Source organism: Tarenaya hassleriana, unplaced genomic scaffold (genome assembly GCF_000463585.1).
Source record: "Tarenaya hassleriana unplaced genomic scaffold, ASM46358v1 Cleome9, whole genome shotgun sequence".
Taxonomy (NCBI): domain Eukaryota; kingdom Viridiplantae; phylum Streptophyta; class Magnoliopsida; order Brassicales; family Cleomaceae; genus Tarenaya; species Tarenaya hassleriana.
The window spans coordinates 2,231,860-2,256,808 of NW_010971389.1; the positions used below are offsets into that span (position 1 = coordinate 2,231,860).

At 34.2% G+C, this 24,949-nt stretch overlaps 3 protein-coding genes and 2 long non-coding RNA genes across 5 annotated transcripts; 3 read left to right on the forward strand and 2 right to left on the reverse strand.

The window, feature by feature from the left end:
• The first annotated feature begins 5,937 nt into the window (after positions 1–5,937).
• On the forward strand, positions 5,938–6,546 carry LOC104803923. Its single transcript, XR_770287.1, has 2 exons — positions 5,938–6,183; positions 6,278–6,546. It is a non-coding gene; the product is annotated as an uncharacterized LOC104803923 (long non-coding RNA).
• A 2,011-nt stretch (positions 6,547–8,557) lies between these two features.
• Positions 8,558–11,255, reverse strand: LOC104803924 (cinnamoyl-CoA reductase-like SNL6). Its single transcript, XM_010528021.2, has 6 exons — positions 10,971–11,255; positions 10,686–10,846; positions 10,379–10,567; positions 9,266–9,419; positions 8,937–9,129; positions 8,558–8,778 (listed from the first exon to the last, which is right to left on the reverse strand). Exons 1-6 carry the CDS (start codon positions 11,086–11,088, stop codon positions 8,691–8,693), a joined length of 903 nt encoding a protein of 300 aa, XP_010526323.1. The 5' UTR covers positions 11,089–11,255; the 3' UTR covers positions 8,558–8,690.
• A 2,886-nt stretch (positions 11,256–14,141) lies between these two features.
• On the reverse strand, positions 14,142–15,308 carry LOC104803925. Its single transcript, XR_770288.2, has 3 exons — positions 14,968–15,308; positions 14,643–14,751; positions 14,142–14,429 (listed from the first exon to the last, which is right to left on the reverse strand). It is a non-coding gene; the product is annotated as an uncharacterized LOC104803925 (long non-coding RNA).
• Positions 15,309–16,367: 1,059 nt separating this feature from the next.
• LOC104803926 (tetraspanin-8-like) lies at positions 16,368–18,195 on the forward strand. Its single transcript, XM_010528022.2, has 2 exons — positions 16,368–17,194; positions 17,693–18,195. The coding sequence occupies exons 1-2, from the start codon at positions 16,688–16,690 to the stop codon at positions 18,005–18,007; spliced, it is 822 nt and encodes a 273-aa protein (XP_010526324.1). The 5' UTR covers positions 16,368–16,687; the 3' UTR covers positions 18,008–18,195.
• A 3,960-nt stretch (positions 18,196–22,155) lies between these two features.
• On the forward strand, positions 22,156–23,078 carry LOC104803927. The gene is made up of 2 exons (XM_010528024.1): positions 22,156–22,264; positions 22,457–23,078. The coding sequence occupies exon 2, from the start codon at positions 22,458–22,460 to the stop codon at positions 23,028–23,030; it is 573 nt and encodes a 190-aa protein (XP_010526326.1). The 5' UTR covers positions 22,156–22,264; position 22,457; the 3' UTR covers positions 23,031–23,078.
• The last annotated feature ends 1,871 nt before the right edge of the window (positions 23,079–24,949 follow it).

Here is a 24,949-nt window from a genome sequence, read left to right on the forward strand (position 1 = left end):
GTTTTTGCTTCTGGTGGGGGGGGGGGGGGAAGACAAATTTCGTGTGGTGCATGCGCATGATCATGCATGTTATATAAAACAAGAGCTACGTGACTCGCCACCTTTCCCTCCTCTCTTCTTTTCTTCCTATATATGGCGTTTACTTGTTTTACCTTTAATTTGGCCTTGTTTCCTTTTTTTTTTTGCGGATAATTGAATAAAACCAAAAAATATATATATTCGCAAAGAAAAATATTCGTTTCTTGCGTGATGACCAAATCTTAGATCCGAATCCTATTCTCTTTTCTTTCAGACACTTTATTCTTTTAACTTTGTTCTCCGCCTCTCTCATTTCGGTTTCGGTTATTAATTTATTATAATGCATTTCTTTGTAGGGATGTCAAAACGAGCCGAGCTCGCGAGCCAGCTCGAGGTTAGCTCGTTTATCACCGAGCCGAGCCAAGATTTTTTTAACCCAAAAAAAAACGAGCTGAATGAGCCAGCTCCTCATGAGCCGAGCCCAAACGAGCTAGCTCGGTTGGCTCGTGAGCTGGCTCGGGAGCTGGCTTTAAAAAAAAAATTAGGGTTTCTTTATCATTTACCTCTCTCACGCTTTTATTTTCGTTTCCCTCTCTGTCTCTCATTTGCTCAGTTTTTTTTCTCAGATTCAGATTGTTCCCTCTCAGATTGTTACCGTTCGCCGGTCGCCGCTCGCTTTCGTCGGTGGCCGCTCGCCGGTCGTCGATCGCCGGTCGTCGGCCTCTCTCGACCTCGTATCCCTCTCTCACAGTCCTGTTCGTTTCCCTCTCAGTCTCGCTAGCTCTCGCTCTCGTCGGTCGTCGCTCGGCGCTCACTGTCAGTCGCCGCTCGGCGCTCGCTCTCGCCGGTCGCCGGTCGCCGCTTGTCCTCCATCGTCGGTCTCGGCCTCATCTCCCTCTCTCTGTCTCGCTTGCTCTCCTCGGGCTGGTTTGATTTCTTGCCTCTTTTCACAGCTTCACAAATCTCTTCTTTCTCAGATTTGTTTCCTGATGTTAGTTGTTCTTGATTCATGTATGTGTGTTATTCTCTCTTGATTCATGGATTTTCAACGTGTATGTTTGTATAATCTGTATGTGCATAATCTGTAGACTGTACGTATATGTATAAATAGTCTGTATCTATGTTTATATAATGTATATGTATAATCTGGTATATATGTGTGTAATCTTGCAGATGGATTCAACGCAAAATTTGGATGGAAGTAAAGAAATAGATACGGCACCCACACAACAAGAAGAAGAGACTCAAAATACAGATGTAAGTTCTAAGAAGAAGCGAAAAAGGTTGACGTCTGAGGTATGGAATCATTTCACCCGGATTAGTGAATCACAGGTTCTATGTGATCACTGCAAACAAACATATACCCAAAGGGTTGATGCACATGGAACTTCTACTTTGAAAAGACATTTGGAGTATATATGTCCTAAGAAACCGTTGTGTATGGATCTGAGGACTGTGTTCAGGGATGCTGAGGGAAATGTTAGAATAACGAAGAAATGGAATCAGAAAACTTCCGAGGAAAAGTTAACAAAGTTCATCGTCACTCATGACCTCCCTTTTGCTTTTGTGGAGTATGATGGTTTAAGAGACTGGATTAATTATATGGTTCCCGACTTTAAGTTCTGTAGTAGGAATACTATGGCTGCTCGAGTTGAAAAGTTGTATTTGGATGGGAAAGCAAGAATGAAGTCTGAATTGGAAAGGATTCCGAGTAGGATATCTTTGACCTCGGATTGTTGGACGGGCATCGATAATGTAGGATATATATGTTTGACAGCCCATTATGTTGACGAAGATTGGAAGTTGAACAACAAGATTTTATCTTTCATAGATTTGCCTCATCCGCACACCGGTGAAGCTTTAGCTTCTAAGATTCATGACTTGCTGAAGGAATGGAAGATAGAGAAGAAGATTTTCACCATTACGTTAGACAATGCTTCAGCAAATGATTGTTGTCAAGAGATTTTGAAGGAGAGGCTTTGCTTAGACAACAATTTATTGTGTCATGGAGAATTCTTCCACATAAGATGCTGTGCACATATACTTAATCTCATTGTGCAAGATGGATTAAAGACACTTGGTGGTGCTGTATCTAAAATTAGAGATAGTGTACGGTATGTGAAAGCTTCAAAGGGAAGGATGGATGTTTTTGAGAGTTGCATAGAAGGTGGTGGTAGTGCTGTCTTAACTACGGATTGTCCTACAAGATGGAACTCTGCGTTTATTATGCTTGAAAAGGCATTAAAGTATCAACGCGCCTTTGCTAGATTGAAAGTGGTCGATAAAGGTTATAAGCATTGTCCTTCGAATGAAGAATGGGTTAGAGCGGAAAGAATATGTGAGCTACTACAACCATTTCACAAGATTACAGTCTTGATGTCCGGTTCATCTTACTGTACTTCAAATCTATATTTTGGACAGATTTTTAGGATTGAAAAGTTGCTGAAGAAGAACGTGGTTAGTAGCGATGATCATATTAGAATGATGAGTTTGAGAATGCTAGAGAAGTTCAACAAATATTGGGAGCATTATAGCGTTATACTTGCTATGGGTGCCATACTTGATCCGAGGTTCAAGTTACCATTCTTGAGGCGTTGTTGGAATGAACTTGATGGAGAGAATGCAAATGAGAAGTTGGAATTCCTCAAAACCAAGTTATTCATGCTGTACAGGGAGTATCAAAAGATTGTGAGTGACAAACTTACTCCAGCATCAAATGCAAGTTCATCTCAATATGCTATTACTCCAAGTGCAAGTACATCTCATCGTGTTTCTACGATTGATATACTTGATGTAAGTATCTTATATATGTATTTTTATAATAGTTTTTAATTTGAACTTTTTCTAATAGTCATTATTATTTAAATTTACAGGATTACTTTGATTTGGATGATCCCGATGTTGAAGGAGAAAGGGAAAGATCCTATTTGGACATCTATTTAGATGAAGAAAGATTGAGAGTGGTGGATTTTCATGATATGGATGTTTTGGGATATTGGAAAAACAATAGACATCGGATGCCCGATGTTGCTCTTATGGCTGCCGATATTTTAAGCATTCCTATTACTACGGTGGCTTCAGAATCGTCATTCAGTATCGGTTCTCATATTTTGAACAAGTATCGGAACCAACTTCTGCCATCAAGTGTGCAATCGTTAATATGTGCTAGGTCTTGGTATAAAGGTTTTTCAGAATTAACGGGTAAACATTTACATTTATTATTCTTTTCTGATTTATTAAATGAGTTGTTATTAACATATCTTTTTGTTATTGAAGTTGTCAATAATACAAGTGAAAATGGAGGTGACAATGGAGGTGGAAGTGATGGTGGAGATGAAGGTGGCAATGGAGGCGGAAGTGGTGTTGCGACAAATCTGAATTGAATGCATGGTTGATTGTTTTTGGATGGTTGATGTCTTGGTGACTTAGTTGGTGGATGTTTTTTGGTCATAAGTTGAAACTTGAAAGTTGGTACGAATGCAGGTTTTGGGGATGATATTAGTTGATATGAGTTTAGGTTTTGGGGATGATTTTTTGTATATGGACTAGGTTTTGAAGATGTTTTTTGTATATGGATTAGGATGTGATTATATGTGGATAGTTATGGATAGAAACTGAAGATGACTTTTGGTATATGGATAGATCATGATTTGATCTATTTGGAGATGGTTTTTTGTATATGGATTGTGATTATGAATATAAATATGATTTAGATGTATTGATATTTTTTTTTATATTTATGTGTACTTTGGATATGGATATGATTTTGTATAATTTGATATGGTTTATTAGGTATTTACAAAAATATGAGCCGGCTCGCGAGCCGGCTCGGGAGTTAAGCGAGTTGGGCTGGGCCAGGAATTTTCTGGGCCAAATAAAAATGGGCTTAACGAGCTGGGCTGAAAATGAGCTGGCTCGAAACGAGCTGGTCCGATCTGGTCCGGGCTGGCTCCTTTGACATCCCTATTTCTTTGGCAATTATATGTTTGTGATATGGACGGACTATATATGTGCTATATATAATTCCTAGAAAGTTGATATGTAAGATACGTATAATTTGAATAATTCATGTTATCTAACGATTTTAATTCTTATTCATCTCAAATTCTATTTTTTTCCAGATGATTGTGGAAGTGTGTAAGTGAAAAAAAATACATTAATTTGCCTTTTATGGATATAAAAAAATATCCATGTCACAAGAAAACCAATTCACAATTCATGGACCGAGTCTCGCCATCTAATAAATAATCGAAAACCTGATGAGATAGGAAATATATTTCGCACGAAAAAACTATCTTATGGAAGGGCTAAAATGGACAGAATATGTTTCAAACTACATGCGAAATGCTTACGTCAATTCGTAAATGAAATGTAATATTTATTCAAAACATTTTCTAAAAGGTGAGAAAATATTCGTTTAGATTTGATCCGGTTACGTTAAAAAAACGTGCATTTTAAAAATAACGTCTTCATTTTGTTTTTCTATTGATCTTATATTTAAATAGAATTTGATTCAGATTCGTTTAATTTTATTTTTATGAAAATAATATTCCATCAATTTTAAAATTAATTCCAATTGAAATGCGATTTCATATTATTATATTAAAATTTATAAATCCATAGAGCCCAACAACATATCGGGAACGTTCATATGGAGACTATGAACTTTAGATTTAACTTGAAAAAAATGGCGGGTTCGGTCGGAAGCAACACTGGATTTGGACCGTCGGATCAGGAAGAGAAAGATGATCTTGGACCGTATGTAAGGTTCCCTCTGAGAAACGCCTAACGTTTCCTAATACATTATCTCTCTCCCTCCCCTTCACTCTCTTTTTTACATTATAAACTTTACCTACTATATTTCGAATGTGTTGATCGGATAAATCCCACACCCACGTACACGAACCTACGATACATATATATAAGATAAATCAGTTGTAATTGACAAACGATAAATGAACGGTCAAGAAGTTTAATCCCCAACCTCTCGATATGATGATCATATTACTGACTAACCCACGGTACTGCAGCTTACCCCCTCTCTCTCTCCCTTTGGAGCTTTGCTTTGTCACTTCAACTCGCACGTCATTGCGTAATGCCGAACCTTTTTTTTTGGTATATATCTCTAATGTGGTATTTTCTTACTCCCTCTTCTCATTTCCGTATATATACTTACATATACGTGTGTGTATACATATATATATATATAGTTGTGTGTGTGTGTGTATGGATATTCGGGAAAAGTGAACGTGAAGAGTGTATAGGGTTTGGCGGTGGTCGTCTCGTCTTGATAAGATCTAGCCTCGACATAGGAGCACATATCTGGTCAGACCATTTTAAAGTTTAATATCGTTATTGTTAAAATTATCATTATTATTATTATAAATAAAGTATCATTGGAAATCTCAAGCTTTATACTTTAATTAAAAAAAATCATTAACTATTAATTAAATTTAGTGACCCCGATATATCCCGCTTTATAGACGGCGGTAGTGGAGGAATTTTAGAGAAGAATGAAGGGCACAAAGGGAAATCAAGAGTTTGACGTTAATACATACTTATACGGTCCAAATATATATATATATATATATATATATATATGTACTTCACAATTTATTTCCCTTTTTGTCCCTTTTATTATTTTACTTTTGAAATACAAACTCTAGTCGTAATTGATGTCTAAATAATATATTAAATTAAAGATAGTAGTAATGGATATAGGTGTAGATTGCTATGCATGATGCATGTGATGTAGTCTTATAGATGATTTAACAAATGGAGAGACACATTTATATATATACCCTTTGTCAATATATATATATATATATATATATATATAAATATTAAAAAAAAACAAATAAACTGTTCCAATTGCTATTATACGTACATGTCTAAAAAATAATAAAAATTTGCAATTATTATGTTTCATTCCACAACGGCTTTATTATGTTTCTTTCTTCTTATTTGAGTCCCCCACCAAAAGCTCCTTCAAGAAAAAAAAAAGAAACACAAAAGAAGAACAGCAAAACACACAGAGGAAAGGAAAAGAAAACCCTAAAAGCCAGAAAGCGAAAGAAGAAGAAGAAGTACAAGAGAGAAGCACACTGCGTTATTAATCTTTATCTCGTATTCTGATTCAGACGCATTGTTCATCTTCCTTCGCCTGTAACAAGATCCAAAACCCAGATCTTCCTCTTCTCATGTCTTTATCACTCCTCCTCTCTGGTAACTTACGTGGTCTTTTTTTTTCTGTCTGGAGGGTCGGAGGAAAGAGAGATGGTGAGTGGGCAGAGGTGGACGACAATGGCGGAGAAGCAGGAGGGACGTTTTCTCTATAAAAGAAGACGAGAGTCTTGAGAGATGAAACTCTGATTTGTTCACTGTAATCTCAGTTTGGTCTATGGTGGTATTGGCGGGACGGCTCAATCTTCTTCTCTTTTTTCCCTTTTAATTTCATTTTGGAATATAAATTTATCATGCTGACTATGTTTTTTCCGGATTTTAATTTCACAATATTCCTTCGTTTCTTCTCTTTTTTTTTTTTTACTCGTTGCCCAATTGCATTTATCGCGCGTTTGTGTGTATATATATAATTTAGATACGCCAAATTTGATATTATAGTGACTTGTGATTAATATGTTTTGCTTATTCAAGGACACTTCAATTTTCGTGGACCCGACACAGGAAAAAAAAAACAGGAAGAGATCGTTGTCTCTGTTCCTGCTTGGATCAAAGTGAGATACATCTTTCTGTCTTGATTAGTACTATTAATTAATATATTCATTTTTTAAATTTATAGATATATTTTCAGTATATTTATACATAAATTTAAGCGACTATATTTATACCCCCACGGTTGAAATAAGTATCTAATGCATCCGCACTCCTCTTTCCCGATTTCATACGTTACTTCCAAGAAATAGAGAAGTTGTAATTGCAATGTTATTATTTTCCCAATGCAATTTAAACCATAGATAATAACGGATAGTATAGAATACCGCACAAAATTAATTCAATATTATTATACATTTAGATTTGATTTTTACTTTTTAGGATATTTATATTCTACACAAGTATCTAATTTTTTTTTTACTGTTTTGTTGTCTTTTAGCTCGTATTATTAGAAACTATCTCATGTATGTGTAAAAAAAAAGCATGTGACCTGTTTTATTCGGCCGATAAATTTATAAATTTGTGTTTACAAAATTGAAATCCGTTCGTCTATGGATCGTAAACTGAATATTAATGAATGGATTAGATGGGAAAATGAATGAACAGAAAAAGAGCGCTCAATGCAGGAGAAATGACTGTCCTAATGCAAGGTCAAAATCAATGTCAGACCTTCATACTACACAACGCATATACATACATACACATATACAAATATATATATATATACACATATACCAACACACACACATATATATATATATATATATGTATACGTGATGTAAAATAACTTTGGTGTAGGAGGGTTTGCCACAATCTTCTTGGGAAATGTTTTGAATTCCCCTCCTGTGGGGCCTCTCTTGTGTTCTCCAAGCCCCAAACAAACATACATCACATGGGTCTCGGCGTTTACATAAAACATATATACATCGATTATATATATATATATATATGCTTATATATATATATGCTTATATATATATATATATATATATATATACGTGCTTTGCCTCGCATGTATTGTTTGTTTTAAATATCTATTGCCTTTATACAAGCGTAGAATATAATATATGCAGTCTATGGTTAGATACACAATTTTATAACAACTATCAACGAACAATACGTAATAAAAATGCGAATATATATATATAGACAGAGACATAGGATCATCAAGTATATATTTTTATTTCCCAAGGATTGAAATATAATCCCAAGTCGATCCAAAGAGTAAAAAAAAACTTATGCAAGGAATCAAAGGTATGTGATTCGGTTAAGCTTATAAAATCAAGTATATTTTTTGTATCATAAAATTCAAACTTTATTTAAACTGGACAAGATATCGACTGGCCCAGACTCACTCAGGCCCAGTTCCGGCCCATATTACTTTTTTTTTTCTGATTTCATAAAAAAAAATCCACACGAATACTTCCGATTGTAACATAATTTTTTACCAGGGTTATTGTTGTCCTAAATATTTAATATTTTGATCGATAAATACACAGTTAAGACGAATCTTATATCATGTAATCATACCTAAACTGAATTTGGATATAACCTCTTTTTAAACAAACACGAAATAAAAACCTCATAAAAAAAAATTCAATACTAATAATTTTGTTTAGAAAATAAATATTTTAATTGAAAAAAAAACGAGTAAGATAAGATCTAAATCCAATCTATAACTAAATATGAGTATATCTCTTTCTAAATTTAAAAAATGGAACTAAAATAAAATTAAAATCTAAAATAAAATTAAGCTTCGATTTTATGATTATTGTACAATTTCAGGACACGTGGCTTTTAAAAAAATATTTTCTAACAGCTCAAATGATTCCATTTAACAAAATCATATATAAGTGAATACTAAATCTGGATTCAAAGAAAATTAGAACTACTTTATACACACACACACACACACAAATGCTAAATGTCATAACAAATTATTACTATTGTATTTATTATATATATATAAGATCATATATATTATATCTCTAATTAAGTTATTAACAAGCATGACCAGCCTCCACCAACTTGCTAAGTTTCTTGTTCCTCAATCTTTCTTCTTGAACTTCAGCTCCTTGCATTTCATACCTTCACATTTGAACATATTCATAATATTAGCTGCTAATAACATCAAACCAGATCTGAGAATTGAAAATACCTATATGTGTGTGTGTGTGTGTGTATATAAGTAATTACTTTGGATGAAATTTAGGGTTTAATCGGATAAACTATACGACGGTTAGTACCTTGGTGGGATGGGTATTAATGGAGACAAGGATTGAAGAAGCTTGAGAGCTTCTTCTTCTGTGTTAACGATCCGGTCGAAGCAAAAATATCTCCCGCAACTCGAACTATCCTCCGATGCTCTGATGTGAACGTCGGCGAGGAATTTCACGTCCACATAAGCTAAAACCCCGTTTTCGTACATTTGCGCAGCTCCTATAACGAACGGAATTCGGTTCAATTAAATAGATGAAATTGTAGGGTTTCCTAGATCGATGTACGTATATTCTGATAAATACGTACAGAAAATCGTATTCTATTCCTATGTATATATATATGCATGTGCATGTACCTTTGAGATAAGACATGGTGGGATTAGGGTTTTGTTGAGAGACGGAGGGTCCGGTGATGAGACCGGCATTGATGGACACCATGTTGAGCGTTCGGTCCATTGCCAAAGCCCAAGCTGCCTTTTCGGATAATGTTTTCGCCAATGCATGCCACAACTATACACTCATATATGAAACCAATCATTTTATCACACACATATATATATATATATGTACATATAGTTTTAAAACATGTATATGTGATCTTATGTCTTATATCTGAATGTTAGGTTCAATAGAAACTTAATCTAGAAATTAGGAAACCTACCAACATTTAATTGTATACATCTAAAAATTTGGGAATACAGACAAGAAGAGTAACCGACCGGCCTAATATATATATATATATATATATATATATATATATATATATAAACAGTGAATTCAAGAATCGTACAATGAACCATGAGACATGAGCTGCAAATTCAATTTATCTGCCACCACTTAATCTCTTACTGTGTTGCCCACCAAATACGTTATATCATATATATTCATATGCCACCATACATTTCATGAAGACCCAACCTTTCACTATCCAAAAAGATTCTAACCCAAAAAGGAAAAAGCAATCATTTAAGAAATTATATTATAATAATTGCCAGATGATTGATGGAAAAATGATTATAATTTTAATTTGATTATTATAGTTTGTAATTATAAAGTGGGTCCAATATGCTGAAAAATGTCCAAACTATAGTCCGACCTGCATGTTCCTTTGGACCGATTGCCAACGTTAAAGCCGTCAGAATTTGGTGAAAACATAAATTTCAATTAAATAAATGATTAATAGCATGGTTATATTATATGCTCGCCAATATCATAATCGTAGTCGTCTCTAATTTTACAGAAATTTTGTACCAAAATAAATATTATATTTCAGAAAAAATATGTATAAATAAAAAATAAAATTTGTGTTGGTCGATGTATTTATAAAGGGTGAAAGAATCTTGAAAAACGTACTAACCAATAATAATAGTGCCAGAGCTATACATGACATTAATTTAATTTTTTATTGAAAAAAAATATAAAATTAAAACTGATTAAGGCAACAGAGGAAGTAGGCGGAGAAAGCAAACCTTCTTCTTGAGGCAGAAGTCTCGATCACTCCAACACCTCTCGTCGACATCTTTCTGAGTTCCGATGTTGTCCCGCCAGATTGCAGCAGTAAGAGAAGAAGAGAAGACAACCTTATCGATGGTCTCTGTTTGCGCGCATGCCTCCACCACATTGATCGCTCCTCTCACCTCCAAATCCACCTCCTTTTCCTACAAATCCTCTCTCAAATCCAAAACCCACCAAAATTAAAAACCAAAACTTTACGATGATGACAGGAACCAGAATCTCGAGGATTTGAGAGTGAGAAAATGGAGAATATACACGCACATCATAACCAGAAGGACTGTCTAAGCAGCAGAAGACGAGATTACAGCCTTTGAGAGACGAGAGAATGCTCTGATAATCCAACGTATCGACATCGTACACCACTAGTCTCTCTTCCTCCATCTCCATCATTTCCTTTATCTTCTTCTCCATCTCGCTCTCCCCTGCGAACGGAAAACGATTCATCTAATCCCCAACACAAGATCAACCCATTTCTTAAAAACCCTCAAATCGACGAGAAAGAGTGAGTCCGACGATGCCCAGATAAGAATTTCGTGGAAAAGGTACCGTCTTTACGGATTGCGGCGTGAACCAAGTGGCCTCTGGCGAGCAATCTCTTGAGAATCCAGAAACCCGCGTAAGTGGAAGCATCGAGAACACAGCAGGTGGGTTTCTCCTGGCCCATTTTCTTCTTCCTTAACAGATTGAATTTTGGATCTCTTTTCCTCTTCCGGCGATTTCCCCTATACAGAAGGCGCTTGAGAGAGTGAAGGAAAAAAGGTTTGGAAACGGCAGCAGCAGTAGAAGAGAGGTGGGTGAACTGTTTCTGTTGCACGTTCCCATCTACTGCTTACTCATCCTTGTAATTTATAGTATATAGTTTTCATTTTATAATGAAATCCATTTAAATTTAGTGTAAATTCCTATTTAATTCATTCCCCCCGGTTGATCCACGAGTCAAACCTTATCTTAAAAAGATTTTCACATTTTAGTTTATGTTATTTTTTGCTGGAGAAGTAACGCATTTCGGTCACAAGATCTGGTGTATATGTAAAGTTAGTTCCGCGTTGATAATAGGGAAATTCCAATATACAATTTCGTCATATTCAGATGAAAAAAATTTAGAATATGAGCACAATAATCTTTGATTCAAAGCTCTTTTTGTAAAGTATATCACCATTCTTTGTATCTTCCACTTTAAAATAATGAAAGAAAACCCAAACGTACGGAATTTTCAAAAATATTGAAAAAACTTTTGGAATTTTAAGTGCAGAGAGAACTTTTCTAACACATTATTTTATTTTCAATAGCTAGATTTTTTTTCAAAATGGAAATTAGCTGACCATATAACTATGAAAATTAATCATTTTCATATGTATTTTCAAAATAAAAAACATATATGAATTAAAATGATCAAAATTGGATCAAAGGAAAGTAGTTTGCAGTTAGATGGTTGCGAGACTAATAATGTGGTAGGCATAATCACAAGTGAACCAACCAAATACCATGAAATACCATCTTGCGTGAAACCGATATCGTATGACCCAATCATATATATAAACATTGTTATATTGTGTTTGTCCGTAATGCAAATATTTTGTTTTTTTTTATTACATGGTACCGATCTTCATTAGTCCATATATATTGGATCGATTTTCAAATCTCGTACCTTAAAGGGCGTTTTCTAAATTTGTCAAATACCGCCAGCTCAAAAATTTCTTTAACGCAAATTCGTAATCTTACGGCAACAGTTTGGAAATCTAGTTAAGTATTGGATTTGTCAGTCAAGGTTATATCTTATAAATTTTATATTTTTAACTTAAAAAGAGGAATACTAATGTTTCACTATTTTGAAAAACAATTTGCAAAATATAACAAAATAATCCAATATTTTGCAATTACACACGCCAACTCCACAAATCTCTAAAGAAAGGAGTCTAAACTCTAAACACATCTAAGTAATTGTCACTTCAACATTTGAGATGAAATTGCATCAACATCGACCAAGATTTTGAAACGGACTATAAACGTTGAGATTTTCTTGTTCAAATTTCTAGCAAATTCAGATTCTTTTGGGTTACCAAAATTTTGAACTTTTCAAATGAAATTAAAATCGATACAATTGAATGAATTTGATTTGTGACATTAGAAGTCAAAAGGATAAGGTTTTAAGTGCGATTAATGATCTCTCAAACAGATTGTCAACTTGCAAGTGGAGTTTTGAAATTCAGCCACTCTAATTAATACATTTATACGACCGGTTGATTTGGACCGAATCCGACAGATTCGGATGATTTGTACACAAAATAAAAATAAATTTTTTTTTTTAATATAAAACTCTTATCCAAGAGTAGAAAACTATGTTCTAGATAAAATATATGGACCAAATAATATTTTATTTGTTTTCTGTTAGAGTCCTATATCGAAAATATTGTAATATAATATCATGGGCACCCTCCCCCAATAAGCTAGTTTTGGGTTGAGTTCTATTCATGAGCTTTGAGATTTTGTTGGGTCCATTATTAATGAGTGGATTCTATCAAATTGGTATCAGAGCCAAACGATCCTCGGACATACAAGATGACACGGCGGAAGAAGAATGGTCAAGAGAGGAGCACAAAAGGTGCGTAGCCGCCAGCAACCGAGAAACCGCCAACGACCAGATTTGTCCCAGCGTCGTGGATTCTATAGGGGACGGTATTGATAAGTGTCCCACATTGGAAAAAGAAAGAGATTTAGAGCCAATATATAAGGAGGTCAAACCTCCACTCTTAAACTAGATTTTGGGGTAAGTTCTTTTCATGGACTTTGAGAATTTGTTGGGTCCATTATTAAATTATTAATGAGTGGGTTCTATCATTTTCCTTCCGGTAGTAATATAAAAAGAGATTAGTTTTGTATAGAAAAAGAAAAAAAAAAGACGTATGGAGTTTGGCTTCGTGTTAATGGGCAGACAAGACATTGTTAGAATCATCAGTACTGCTGTATCTGTCAGCGCATCATCTACAATAATAGATAATACAAAAAAAAAGAATAAACATGGCGGATGATGCTAGTTGACTCGGATAAACACTAACGAATATATATTTTTAGGCTTAAAATATATTTCAATTGGATTATTTTTGTATTCTTATTTTTATTTTAAAAAAATTATATCGATTGAATTTTTGTAATTTACAAAAAAAAATTATATTTAATAATGACTTTTTGTTAGAGTTTCTTAATTCGAATTTGAATTTTATTAAAAGTATATTCAACTCTAAAAACATGTTTTGGAATTTCAATTAAACTTATATATATATATATATATATATATATATATATATAGTGCACGAATTGGCCAAAATTATTACGAACTTTTAGTCCTTTCCTACAAACTTTCCTTTTCACGTGCACAAGAATAAAAAAACTTTTGGCATAGACACTTTAAACCATTTTTGGGAAACACAAACATCAAAGCTTGTAGCTAATGAAGAATGGCGATGAGACGAAGATTCTGGCGGCCTACAACGTGTCAACGCGTGATTTCGGACCGGAAGGAATCAAAGAGTATCAGACAAGTGGCGAAATGTCAGAGGGTTTCACATTGGCTTATAGCGTACAAGACCACGCGTCTTTCCGAACCAAAGATTTTCCGACCAAAAAACACCATCAGATCAAAGAAAGATTCTATACCAAATTGGGCATAACACAAACGACCAAACATACAAAATCTCCATGAAATCAAGAGTCAAAGAAAACCCAGATCAGGAAATGGTTAGATTGGGTTTAGAGTTTTGTATTCAGAAACAAGAAGAGAAAACATCCCCTCCACACGACATAACAATCAATTTTGGCAAACCCTTATTTCATGTAACAAAGTCACCTCAGTTTATGCAAATGAATGATTTAGACATGCGAGAGACAGCGAACAGAATTTCCGAAATCCCAACCTCGTTCTTAGATTGACGAAAATGACAAACCTCCGTTCTGATCAGATGTTCTTTTTCGAATTTCCCGACAAGCTATCAAGTGTTCCTTCAATCTCTGCAACAGAGGTTTGATTAGGCGTTAGTTCCTTATCGAATATATCCAAATTACATTTGTTTATACTCATCAAAATAAAAGAGAAACGGGGGAAAAAGAGTTCAGTTTTAATGGAACAGTACTTAGATGTATCTGGAAAGATTTTAACCAGGGTGATTCTTGATTCTTGAAGGATAAAGTAATAAGGCAAAGGATAGCAAAATTATTTATTACCCGTTGGTGTTAATTTTCTCGGACGAGGATTAAGATTAGTAGTGTTGCTTTCCTCTTCTTGAAGCTATCTCCGATGCCCAAGCTTTCCCTATATTGGTCTGAAACTTCCCTGCAATCCAACAGCAAACAAATATCTAGTTAACTCAATCTTTTCTCCGTATTTGTCTCGATATGCGCATCGAATGCATGGTAATTTACTGTTCCAATTTATCTTTCAATCCACAGTTTCTCGCCAACCAAACAGCACCAGAGCGAAAAACGAAAGCAGACAACGGGAAAACACAACGCGGCGACATGTGAATCGGATCGTTCAACGCTAAACTACCTTGAGGGGATAACAAAGCGTGAGAAAATCGGTGGGGCAGGAAGCCGAGGCAGACTGAGCCGCCGCGCCATCACAGCCGAGGCCGCCGGGGAAAGACGACCGAGTATCTCCAGTGGCCATTGCAGCAAACCGTACAACTAGGAGTAGCGGCGGAGGAGTAGATGAATCTGAGGTGGAAGGCGAGAGATGATCTGAAGAACAACGCTCGATTCAATTCAAGCAATGGTTTCCTCCCTGAATCTTTTTTTTTTCGGCCTATTTGGCAATTGTGTTTCCGTTACTCTTCCCTTCCTTTGATTGGGCTTTTAGGCCCAACCTTTAAAGTTGAAACAGATAATCCACCCTTATAAGGCCCAAACATTATGAAATAACAATAAAAAAACTGAATAGGAATAATTTTTTAAAAAAAAATATGTACTTTTTAGGAAAAATCAAACAATGACATATGTAAACAATAAGATAATATATGAAACTTAATATATATATATATATACACATAATCTAAGGAGTATTTATTTCTGTAGAATAACTTATCTTACGGAAATTTTCGATTGTTTGTTTGATTCTTATGATTTTTTATCGTGATCACGAGAATCTCTATATTTCTTTTTTTTAAATAATTTGATATGAAAACTCGTTGGTTAGCAAAATTTTAAATATAAGAAAGTTAGGAAATATACTTTCTTTTGTCCCATGGAGCAATTTAAGAAAAAAATCGTACCACAGCACATGCGGGCCACCAACTTTTTTTTTTTGTAACACATAGCCATATAATTTATTTTGATGTTATTGATAAAATATATTTCTTATTATATAAAATAAAAACTTTGTGGAAGTGGACCGACACATATCTCAATCTATATTACTTCCAAGGAGATATTTTAGAACCCCATCGCCATCATCACTCACAGTGACATTAATTCAACAACCTGTATTGATGATATTAATTACAACTAGACATTGATATGTGCGTACCAAAATAATCTCCATATTTTCCTGTTACCAAAATAATTTTTCCATCACGATTACCATAATATAATTAGAAACATTATTGTTTCATTCAGATGAAAATGAACACGATTGTTCCATTTCAAATATAATTAAATGACAATAAACACAATCATTCCATTTTCATTTATGGTAATTAAATAATTAAATGATTATTTCAGAAGCATTTATAGATAAGTCTTTCAGAAGCCTTCCGATTTCCCACGCAACAACAAAGAACGGAAAATTAATTTCTCGGTTAAAGAAATTATCTGACAATGGTAATTAAATTAAACAACCACCATCCTAATCATTTCTTAATCACGCGCTCAAGAGCGCGTGAGTTTTAAGCGCGTGAGTTTTACATAAAAAAAACAGTAATCAAGTCTCGACAACTTCCTCTGAAACCTCTCTGATTTGCTTCCACGCGTTTCGTTCTCATCTTTTAAGTTCATCTCCTACCGTCTCAAGTCTTCTCATCAATCACAATCCATCTCTGAGTTTTCTCTCTCTCGTGGTATCATCCGTTTTCTCACCCGGGAAATCGCCAAGTCTCGATTTTTCTGGGTATTTTCTGGTTTTCTCGCGTGGATCTCTTTCTGGGTTTTGTTAGTTCGTCCATTTCTCATCTGGGGATTCGCCAAATTTTAGATTTTTTTTCGTCTCAATCTCCATCGGATTTTCTCAGCACCCAAACAGGGACTGGTCGTACATAACTCAGAAACTTGAAACAATGGTTCGCTGCAGCAACAACCTCGTCGGAATCCTCAACTTCATCGTCTTCCTCCTCTCGATCCCGATCCTCGCAGGAGGAATCTGGCTCAGCCAAAAGGGCTCGACGGAGTGCGAGCGATTCCTCGACAAACCCGTGATCGCTCTCGGGGTCTTCCTCATGATCGTCTCCATCGCAGGACTCGTCGGCGCCTGTTGCAGAGTGACATGGCTTCTCTGGGTTTACCTCTTCGTCATGTTCATCCTCATTTTGCTCGTCTTCTGCTTCACCGTCTTCGCCTTCGTCGTCACGAACAAAGGAGCCGGCCAGTCAGTGTCCGGACGAGGGTATAAAGAGTACAGGCTCGGAGATTACTCTAACTGGTTGCAGAAGCGCGTGAACAGCGCCAATAACTGGAACAGGATCAGGAGCTGTCTTGTTGACAGCAAGGTCTGTTCTGAGTTCGAATCCAAGTTTGCTCATGACACCGTGAACGATTTATACCGAGAACATCTCTCCGCCCTTCAGGTATTGACCTTTGACATCTTCTTGCTTGCTTTAAATTTTCAGTTTCGGTCAATTTAGATTACAACCATGGTTCAGATTCCTTGGAGTACAGAGGGCCCTAAGTCGTCTGGTTTTAGGGTTTCGTTTGAAATTCTTAGGTTGACTTGCTTGCTTTGCTTCTTGTCTGGAATGTGAACTGAATTTACAGTAAAGTGTGTCTGTTTTTTCCGGACCAAGATCAAAAGATAGCCCACAAAAGCGCCCAAATCTTTTCACAAAAAGATCGAAACTTTTTTAGCATCTCACCAATTGATTTCAACTTCTGTGTAATCCGGGTTCTTCTGCATCTGACGGTGCCCCTGCCCTGAAATTGGCAAGATACCAAAAAAGTGATCTTTTTGTTAAAAGATTTGGGTGCTTATGGTTTTGTTATGGAATTGTGTGACTAACTCGCAATTCTTTGAAAGGACACTAGATTGTCAATGATAACATACAACAATTTCCTTGCGATTTTGACAGTCGGGTTGCTGCAAGCCCTCGGACGGTTGCCAGTTCACGTACGTGAGCCCGACGAACTGGAACAAGACCGTGGGAAGTCACACGAACCCAGACTGCGAACTGTGGGAAAACAGACCGGACAAGCTCTGTTTCGACTGCGAAGCCTGCAAGGCCGGTCTCCTCGACAACATCAAGAGCGCTTGGAAGAAAGTCGCGGTCGTCAACATCGTCTTCCTCGTGTTCCTCGTCGTCGTCTACTCGATCGGCTGCTGCGCCTTCAGGAACAACCGGACCGACGATTCTCACGGTCGTAGCTATGGTGGCTACAAGCCTTGAGGGGGGAAAAAGAGTCTCTGTTGTGCTTTGAGACAGCGTTCGTTAGGGCAGATAGATGCATTGTGTTTTTGAGTGTCTGGTGATTTGATTTGGTTCTTTTTTTTTTTTTTGTAAAGATGATGTTTTGGTGATACATCGTGGTGTGTATTTTGGTTGAGACCTTAATTACGATTAGCACCCTTAATCCACCGATTAAGCTGATTAAAAAAACAGAAGGGACAGTGGGCAAGAATTAAGTTAATTGTCATGGCGACAATAACTGTAGATAAAAGACTAAGCATACAAAGCCTGCAAGCCCCGACACAACAATTCAAGACAGGTTTTGTCTAATTTTTTTTTTTAATAATATATTTTCGTCCAACCATATCGGTGAAATTGATGTATTTATATAATTCTCCGACCTAAAAATCGCTCAATGGGTAAGGCCAAAGATATCATATATATATATATATATCATTTGGATACCTAAATATTTGTTGTGATATCTAAAATTCCAAAAAAAAATCCACTCATGCCCATCCCTAGTTATGTATGTGTTTGAAACCTTAAATATAGGGCCACGTTCGTGCTACATATATTAGGGTGCATGATTAAATCAATTTCTACAAAAAAAAAAAATATTAAGTACGTTGTGTAGCGGTTGTGTGTGTGTGTGTGTGAATATGCATGTCTAAAGTTATAAACTAAGGAAACTATAGCTTAAAAAAAACCCAAAGGGAAACTATAATACGACCAAGGAAGTAAATCTAATATGAAATTAAATCTATTATTCTGGAGTTGTTTCGACCTAGGGGTGAACACTGGTCGGATATTCAGAAAAATCAAGAGATTTGGATTTGGATGCGAAAGGCTCGGGTTTAACTATAAAATTTGTATCCGGGATTTGGTATTTACGAGTATCCGGAGTATGGGTATCCGGAATAATGGTCGGATATTCGCGGGTATCCGAATCCGAATTTATTTAAGAAAAACAACAATATTCATATATAAAATTTTCAAAAAATAAAGATATATTTATAAAAATTGATAAATTATGATAAAAATATATATATTAGACAAAAGAAAAAATAAGAGATAAATAATAATAAATTTAATTTTTTTAAATTAATATTAAAAAATATGATATTATTTAATCTAAAATAATTATATTTTATAAAAATGTTATATAAATATAAGATATAATTATTTATAATCATAATAGTCGGGTACCTGCGGGTATCCGGTTTTAAAAATTCTATTATCCAGATTTGTATTCGGATTTACGGATATTGAAAAATCGGGATTTGGATTTGGATTTAAAAATTACGAGAACCCTAAAATCGAATATCCGTGAGATGAGTATCCGACGGATATTCAATTTTCAGGTATCTATGTCGAGCCCTACTTCGACCCACTACACGACAAATTCGTTGAGACCACGACATGAAAATGGTTATGAATCACATGCAAGAGAATATGTACACGACAAGATGGTGCATCGTTCTCCTGTGCATATATATATCCACGTGAATCATACTACTAATTTGTATCTAACTGATAAATATCTTATAAAGTATTATATATATGTGTGTGTATGTGTAGATTTATAGCCCAACAGCTCGTAATTTGGTTCACTTTGCAACAAAAAAATGAATTATAATAGTTAATTCGAACCATATTTTTAGGAATATCCAACGTACTAATCTCATCTCCACACTTACTTATGTAACATGTTATATTTTCACGCACATGTGCAATGTTCTATATCTCGTGGTTTTTCAAACTAAAATATAGTTAAATAATAAATTGATTTTTATCAGTACGTTTTTTTTAGTAAAATATAAATTGTATTGCACCAAAACCTTAATTTTACAGGTCGTATAGAAATTAAATTTGGAATGTGTTATCCAAGAGATAAATTTTCTTATCGATATAACAAGGAAACTGATATAAATCAAACTAATTTTGCATTTGGATATAAGCAATGGGTAAGGAATCAATTGAGATTAATGGGTTTATAATCCTGAAAATAAATAATATATAGGTAACAGAGAAAATAGATAGAGAATCGTTTGATTTCTCATTATTTAAAACAAAACATTACAATATTTATAAGTAAAAAATAAAATCATATAATATCTTATTTAATCGATATAAATATTTAAAATATAAAAATAATACTAAATATAATATTATTCGCATCTCTTAATATCTTTGAGTAATCATTGTTTACATCCGAAATTACTTGGTGATTAATATATATATATATATATATATATATATATATATATATAATTGACAGTTTCTGTTCTGTTCAAATATTGAGATGATGTGATTAACAACGAATCTAACAAGCGATCTAGATTGTAAAAAACTCGAGTTTGGTTCGTTTCAACTCGTTTTTAAATGAACAAAAAATTATTCAACTCTATATCGACTCAACTAACTCGCGAGCCAACACAAATTGGCTCACGATTCAACACAGACAAACATTTGATATCGAATGAAAACTTTTTTGCGTGTGAATTAAGCAACATAAACATAAAACCCCATCTTGATCCTTAATATTATTTTATTCTTTATACTACATATAAAATAATTCATAACTTAACTAAATAAAATAACAAATATATTGATGTATTACTAGTTTACATATATATTATTTAATATTATATAATAATATAACATATTGGATTATCAAAGCCTGTGATATATACTTTTATTTTTGGGAAACCTATAAAAATACATATATTATATATATGTGTGTGTATATATATAGGGACGGACCTATATCAAATGGGTAGAATGGAATCGCAGTCCTTTCCCTATTTACAAAATTATTAAAATTTTTATAAATTTTATAAAATTATAAAATTATCAAATATTCCTATAAAAATAAAATTTGACTCTACAAATTAAATGTATAAAATTATTGCCCCTCTTATAGATTTTTCTAGGTCTATCACTGTGTGTATAATATATATATATATATACAGGAATATATAACTTAAATTATTACCCCTATTATTTTAAAATTTTAATATTTTCTTTTATTTTTATTTATTTGTAATTTGTTGATAACGTGCTACGTGGCAAATGAAAGTAGCCATTGAATTAACAGTGTATCAACGGCGTATAGAAATTTGAGAGAAATCGAATAATTCATGTATTAATTAATATGTCAATTGAATAATTTTGTATATTTTAACCATATTTATTTTATAAGGAATTTTCCGTTTATTTTTTTAATAATCACTTAATATTTTGGACCTGCGGTGGAATTGCTTTTTACGTGCCCCCACGTACCGAGGCAAGTGGGCCAGGCCCATGTGTGCACATGCACCTGTTTTCGGTGGACGCGTGCGTGCACAAGCGTAGCCCCAAGCCTCCCGCTTCCCCTGCGATTTCATTATAAATTCCTGTGCGTAGGCGTTAGGGCACAACATTAATGAAATATTGATCATAATTTGATATTTGTGAATTATTATTATTATTATTATTGGTGAAAAAAATAAATGACAAAATGTTCACGACATGCTATCTGGGTGGGCGATGTGCACGTAGTCATAGTAACAATAATTGTTAAGTTCCCCGTAAATTACGGAGGATAGCTGGAAAGAATTTCGTGCGATCATACACGATGTTAAATTATTTATTGCGATTTTTTTATAAAAAAAAATACGATTATCACGTAACGTATTTCCATTTTAATTTCTTATGATTTGGCTTATAGAGGCTTTTTTACTTCAGGATAAAAAAAATTCACTAAAAAGCTAAGAGAAGCATAGATAAGGTTATTACCTGAAATGAATGAAATGTCACTTTCAAAATCTTTCATTTTCTCTTTTGATTTCGATGTTTAAGTAAGGCTATAATTAATTTATGATGAATCCTAAATCATGAAAATTCTCTAACGTGACGAAATTCAAGCAACAAAACATATGGGACGGTCCTCGTAACTTTTGCGGTTCTTATTCGAATTAAAGCTTTCCTTTTTCAAATTGTTGAATAATTAGATGTCAATTTTTTTTTTCTATATGAGAAAAATAAATTTCCAAAATTCTAGGGTTACAAAAGAAGACGTGGGCCAGCAATAGCATGTGCATGCATGTGCTCTCTCTATCTCCCGAAGCCCCACCATTTTCTTCTTCCATTTGAACAAATAAATGGACCCTCTCTCTCTCTCTCTCATTCTTGAATCTCTTAAACCGCTAGCAGATCGATCGTTGAATCTCACGGCCACACATTCAACGGAAGAAGAAAGGTCGTGAAAACAAGGTACCTGATTCTCCTGCACAATTCTCTTTTCTTTTTTTTTTTGGCAAGGAAAAGAACCCTAGACATGGAAGAATGGACAGGCAGATATGATGCTTCATGAAAGCTTTACAATTGAAACTATATGGCATCATCTCCTCTCAGAATGTTATTGAATCTCGTTGAACTATCCATTATTATATAATTCCACCACAGGATGCGGCCTCCGAGATCTCTGAAGGAAGAATTCCTCAAGAAATGGCAAATGGGTCTTGAGCTATGGCGTTCTTCGGGAAGGAACACGGCTGTGGCGGATCGGAGGAAGGCGATAAAGGTCACAGCGGACATTGCCATGGCTTCCCTCCGAAAGGGTACGACTTGTTGGAGCCGAGCCCTAATAGCAAAAACAGCTAATTCCAACAATTATCTGGTGCGTAGGATTCTTAGCAGCATTCAAGCCGAGGGACTAATCAACAAGAAGCTACCGAATAAGACGGTGTGTCACAAGAAGATCTTGAGAAGGAGCAAGAAAGCGACGAAGAGATCATCATCGTCACCATCATCATCATCATCGTTACGAAGAAGAGGCAACGCGGCATCGAAGATAGCGAAGGGGCTGGTGAAGAGGAAAACACAAGGGTTGAGGAATCTAATCCCAGGAGGAGAGTTAATGAACAATGAGATCTTGTTAGTTCGAGAAACCCTAGATTACATCACGTCGCTTCAGACGCAAGTAGACGTTATGAGAAGTCTTGTCGATGCTACGGAGGCTGAAATGAGTTGTAAATGAGATTAAATGTTTTTACATAAGAAAAAATAATAATTTCCGGTTCTTTTACGAGGTGATTACCATTTCGGATCGGATTATGGTTGGCCGTTCGGGCAAAATTCCGGTCAATGCTATGATATACGAGGTTAAGTAATGTATGTCAGCTGTATTTGTACATATGGGAACACCACTAATGTTTCTGTAGGTTTTGTTTTCTTCTTTTGGACAATTTTTTTTTTTTTATAAAAAAAACATTACAATTGTCTAAACTTACGGAGGCTGAAATGAAGAGTTTAGTTTAAAAAATTAATTTTAAATTCATTACAATTGTTAGTTTTTTTATAAAAAAAAAAACAACAACAACAACAATTGCCAAACTTACGAAGAGTTTAGTTTAAATTCATTACAAAAACCCATTAACAATTAATTTTAATAAAAATTAATAATCAATTGGCTATAACTTACTAAAAAAACATTCTATTAAAATTTATTATAAAAGTATATCAATTTTAATTTTAAAAATATTTTGCGTTTACTTTAAAAAGAATGCATTATCTTGTATACAATTAATTTATATAAAAATCAAATCGATAGTTTGGAATGTATTAATAGATTACAGACCGAAACAAGATTTTCGTTGGCTTGATGAATCCAAAGCATCGGGATGGAGTAAGGGGTATTCTTGTTCATGGAGCTATCGAAATGCTATTGGGGACTATTTCACGAAGTCTTCACATCTTCAAAAATAATGGTGGAAGCTCTATTTGTTCAATCATGGTGGAGAACGAAGAAATTCATTTCTACGGTGAGAGAAATAACGTGGTGAAGAGGAACAATGGGAAAAAGATTTCTTTGTTTAATTGAACCGATTCAACCGGTCCAAATTAAATTTTAAATTTGCTGATGATATGGCATAAAAATATGAGGTGGCATCATGTGTGTATTGCCATGTCAGCCTCATCTAACGATGTTTGTGGTCAACGTCGGTCAATTTTAATTATGACAGTCTTTTACAAGTTTAGGTATTCTAATGGTAATTTTTTCAAGTCGAGTAATTTTTATAGGAGAATGCAAGTCTGGGAATTAGTTTTCCAATGTCAAACAAGTTGGAGAATTTTTATGGGATTAACCCTATCGTAATATAATAAATTTGAATAAATGTTATAGTTTTTTATTGTCATAAATAGAATTGTAAATTTATATATTTTTATTCAAAATTAATAGTTTTATATTAAATTGAAAGTAGAATATTTTTTTTATTAAGTTTATATGGTTAATGGATTTTTTTAAGAAAATAAAGTTTTTTTAGTAAGTTATATATTTAATAAATTTTAACTCAAAATTAACAGATTATAATTTTATAATTAATTTAAGAAAATAAATTTTTATCCATAAAAATAATCCTAAACAAATAGGATTTGTGAAACTCTATAAAGGGAATTCAGAGATTACTTATTATTATCCATAAAAAAAAACAAATTACTAGAAAGAATAAAGAACAAAGTTTTCATGTCTCGTTTTTTAAAATTATACCATTATATAATGTGAATTAAGTTAGTTATATACATATATATATTTATAAAATATACATAAAATTTTATTTGAACTCACATTATATAATACGACACGATGAGGGCTTTGTTTTTTTCTTCTTTGTTCTTTCTTGTAATTTCCTTTGTATGGAGAAAAATCAGTGACCTTTAAATTCTTTTTATCAAGTATTCACAAATCCGACAGTACTTGAGAACGAGGGCAGAAACCTTCTAACTCAGAAAGAGGATAAGATGAGTTAATGGGTGTTCTTATCGAGGAAGCTATGCTTGTCGTGTCGGGTTGCAAATCATCCTGTCCACTTAACGGGAAGAATAAAATAATTGTCACATTGGAAATTTGACAATGACCACTGACCAGTGACATAACAATGAAATAAAATTTCACTC

Coding starts and splice junctions, on each gene's coding strand:
- LOC104803924 (XM_010528021.2), bottom strand. CDS start 11,088: ATGGGCCAGGAGAAACCCACCTGCTGTGTTCTCGATGCTTCCACTTAC. Junction 10,847..10,970: donor CGCCGCAATCCGTAAAGACG/GTACCTTTTCCA, acceptor TTCCGTTCGCAG/GGGAGAGCGAGATGGAGAAG. Junction 8,779..8,936: donor TTAATACCCATCCCACCAAG/GTACTAACCGTC, acceptor TCAAATGTGAAG/GTATGAAATGCAAGGAGCTG.
- LOC104803926 (XM_010528022.2), top strand. CDS start 16,688: ATGGTTCGCTGCAGCAACAACCTCGTCGGAATCCTCAACTTCATCGTC. Junction 17,195..17,692: donor AACATCTCTCCGCCCTTCAG/GTATTGACCTTT, acceptor CGATTTTGACAG/TCGGGTTGCTGCAAGCCCTC.
- LOC104803927 (XM_010528024.1), top strand. CDS start 22,458: ATGCGGCCTCCGAGATCTCTGAAGGAAGAATTCCTCAAGAAATGGCAA.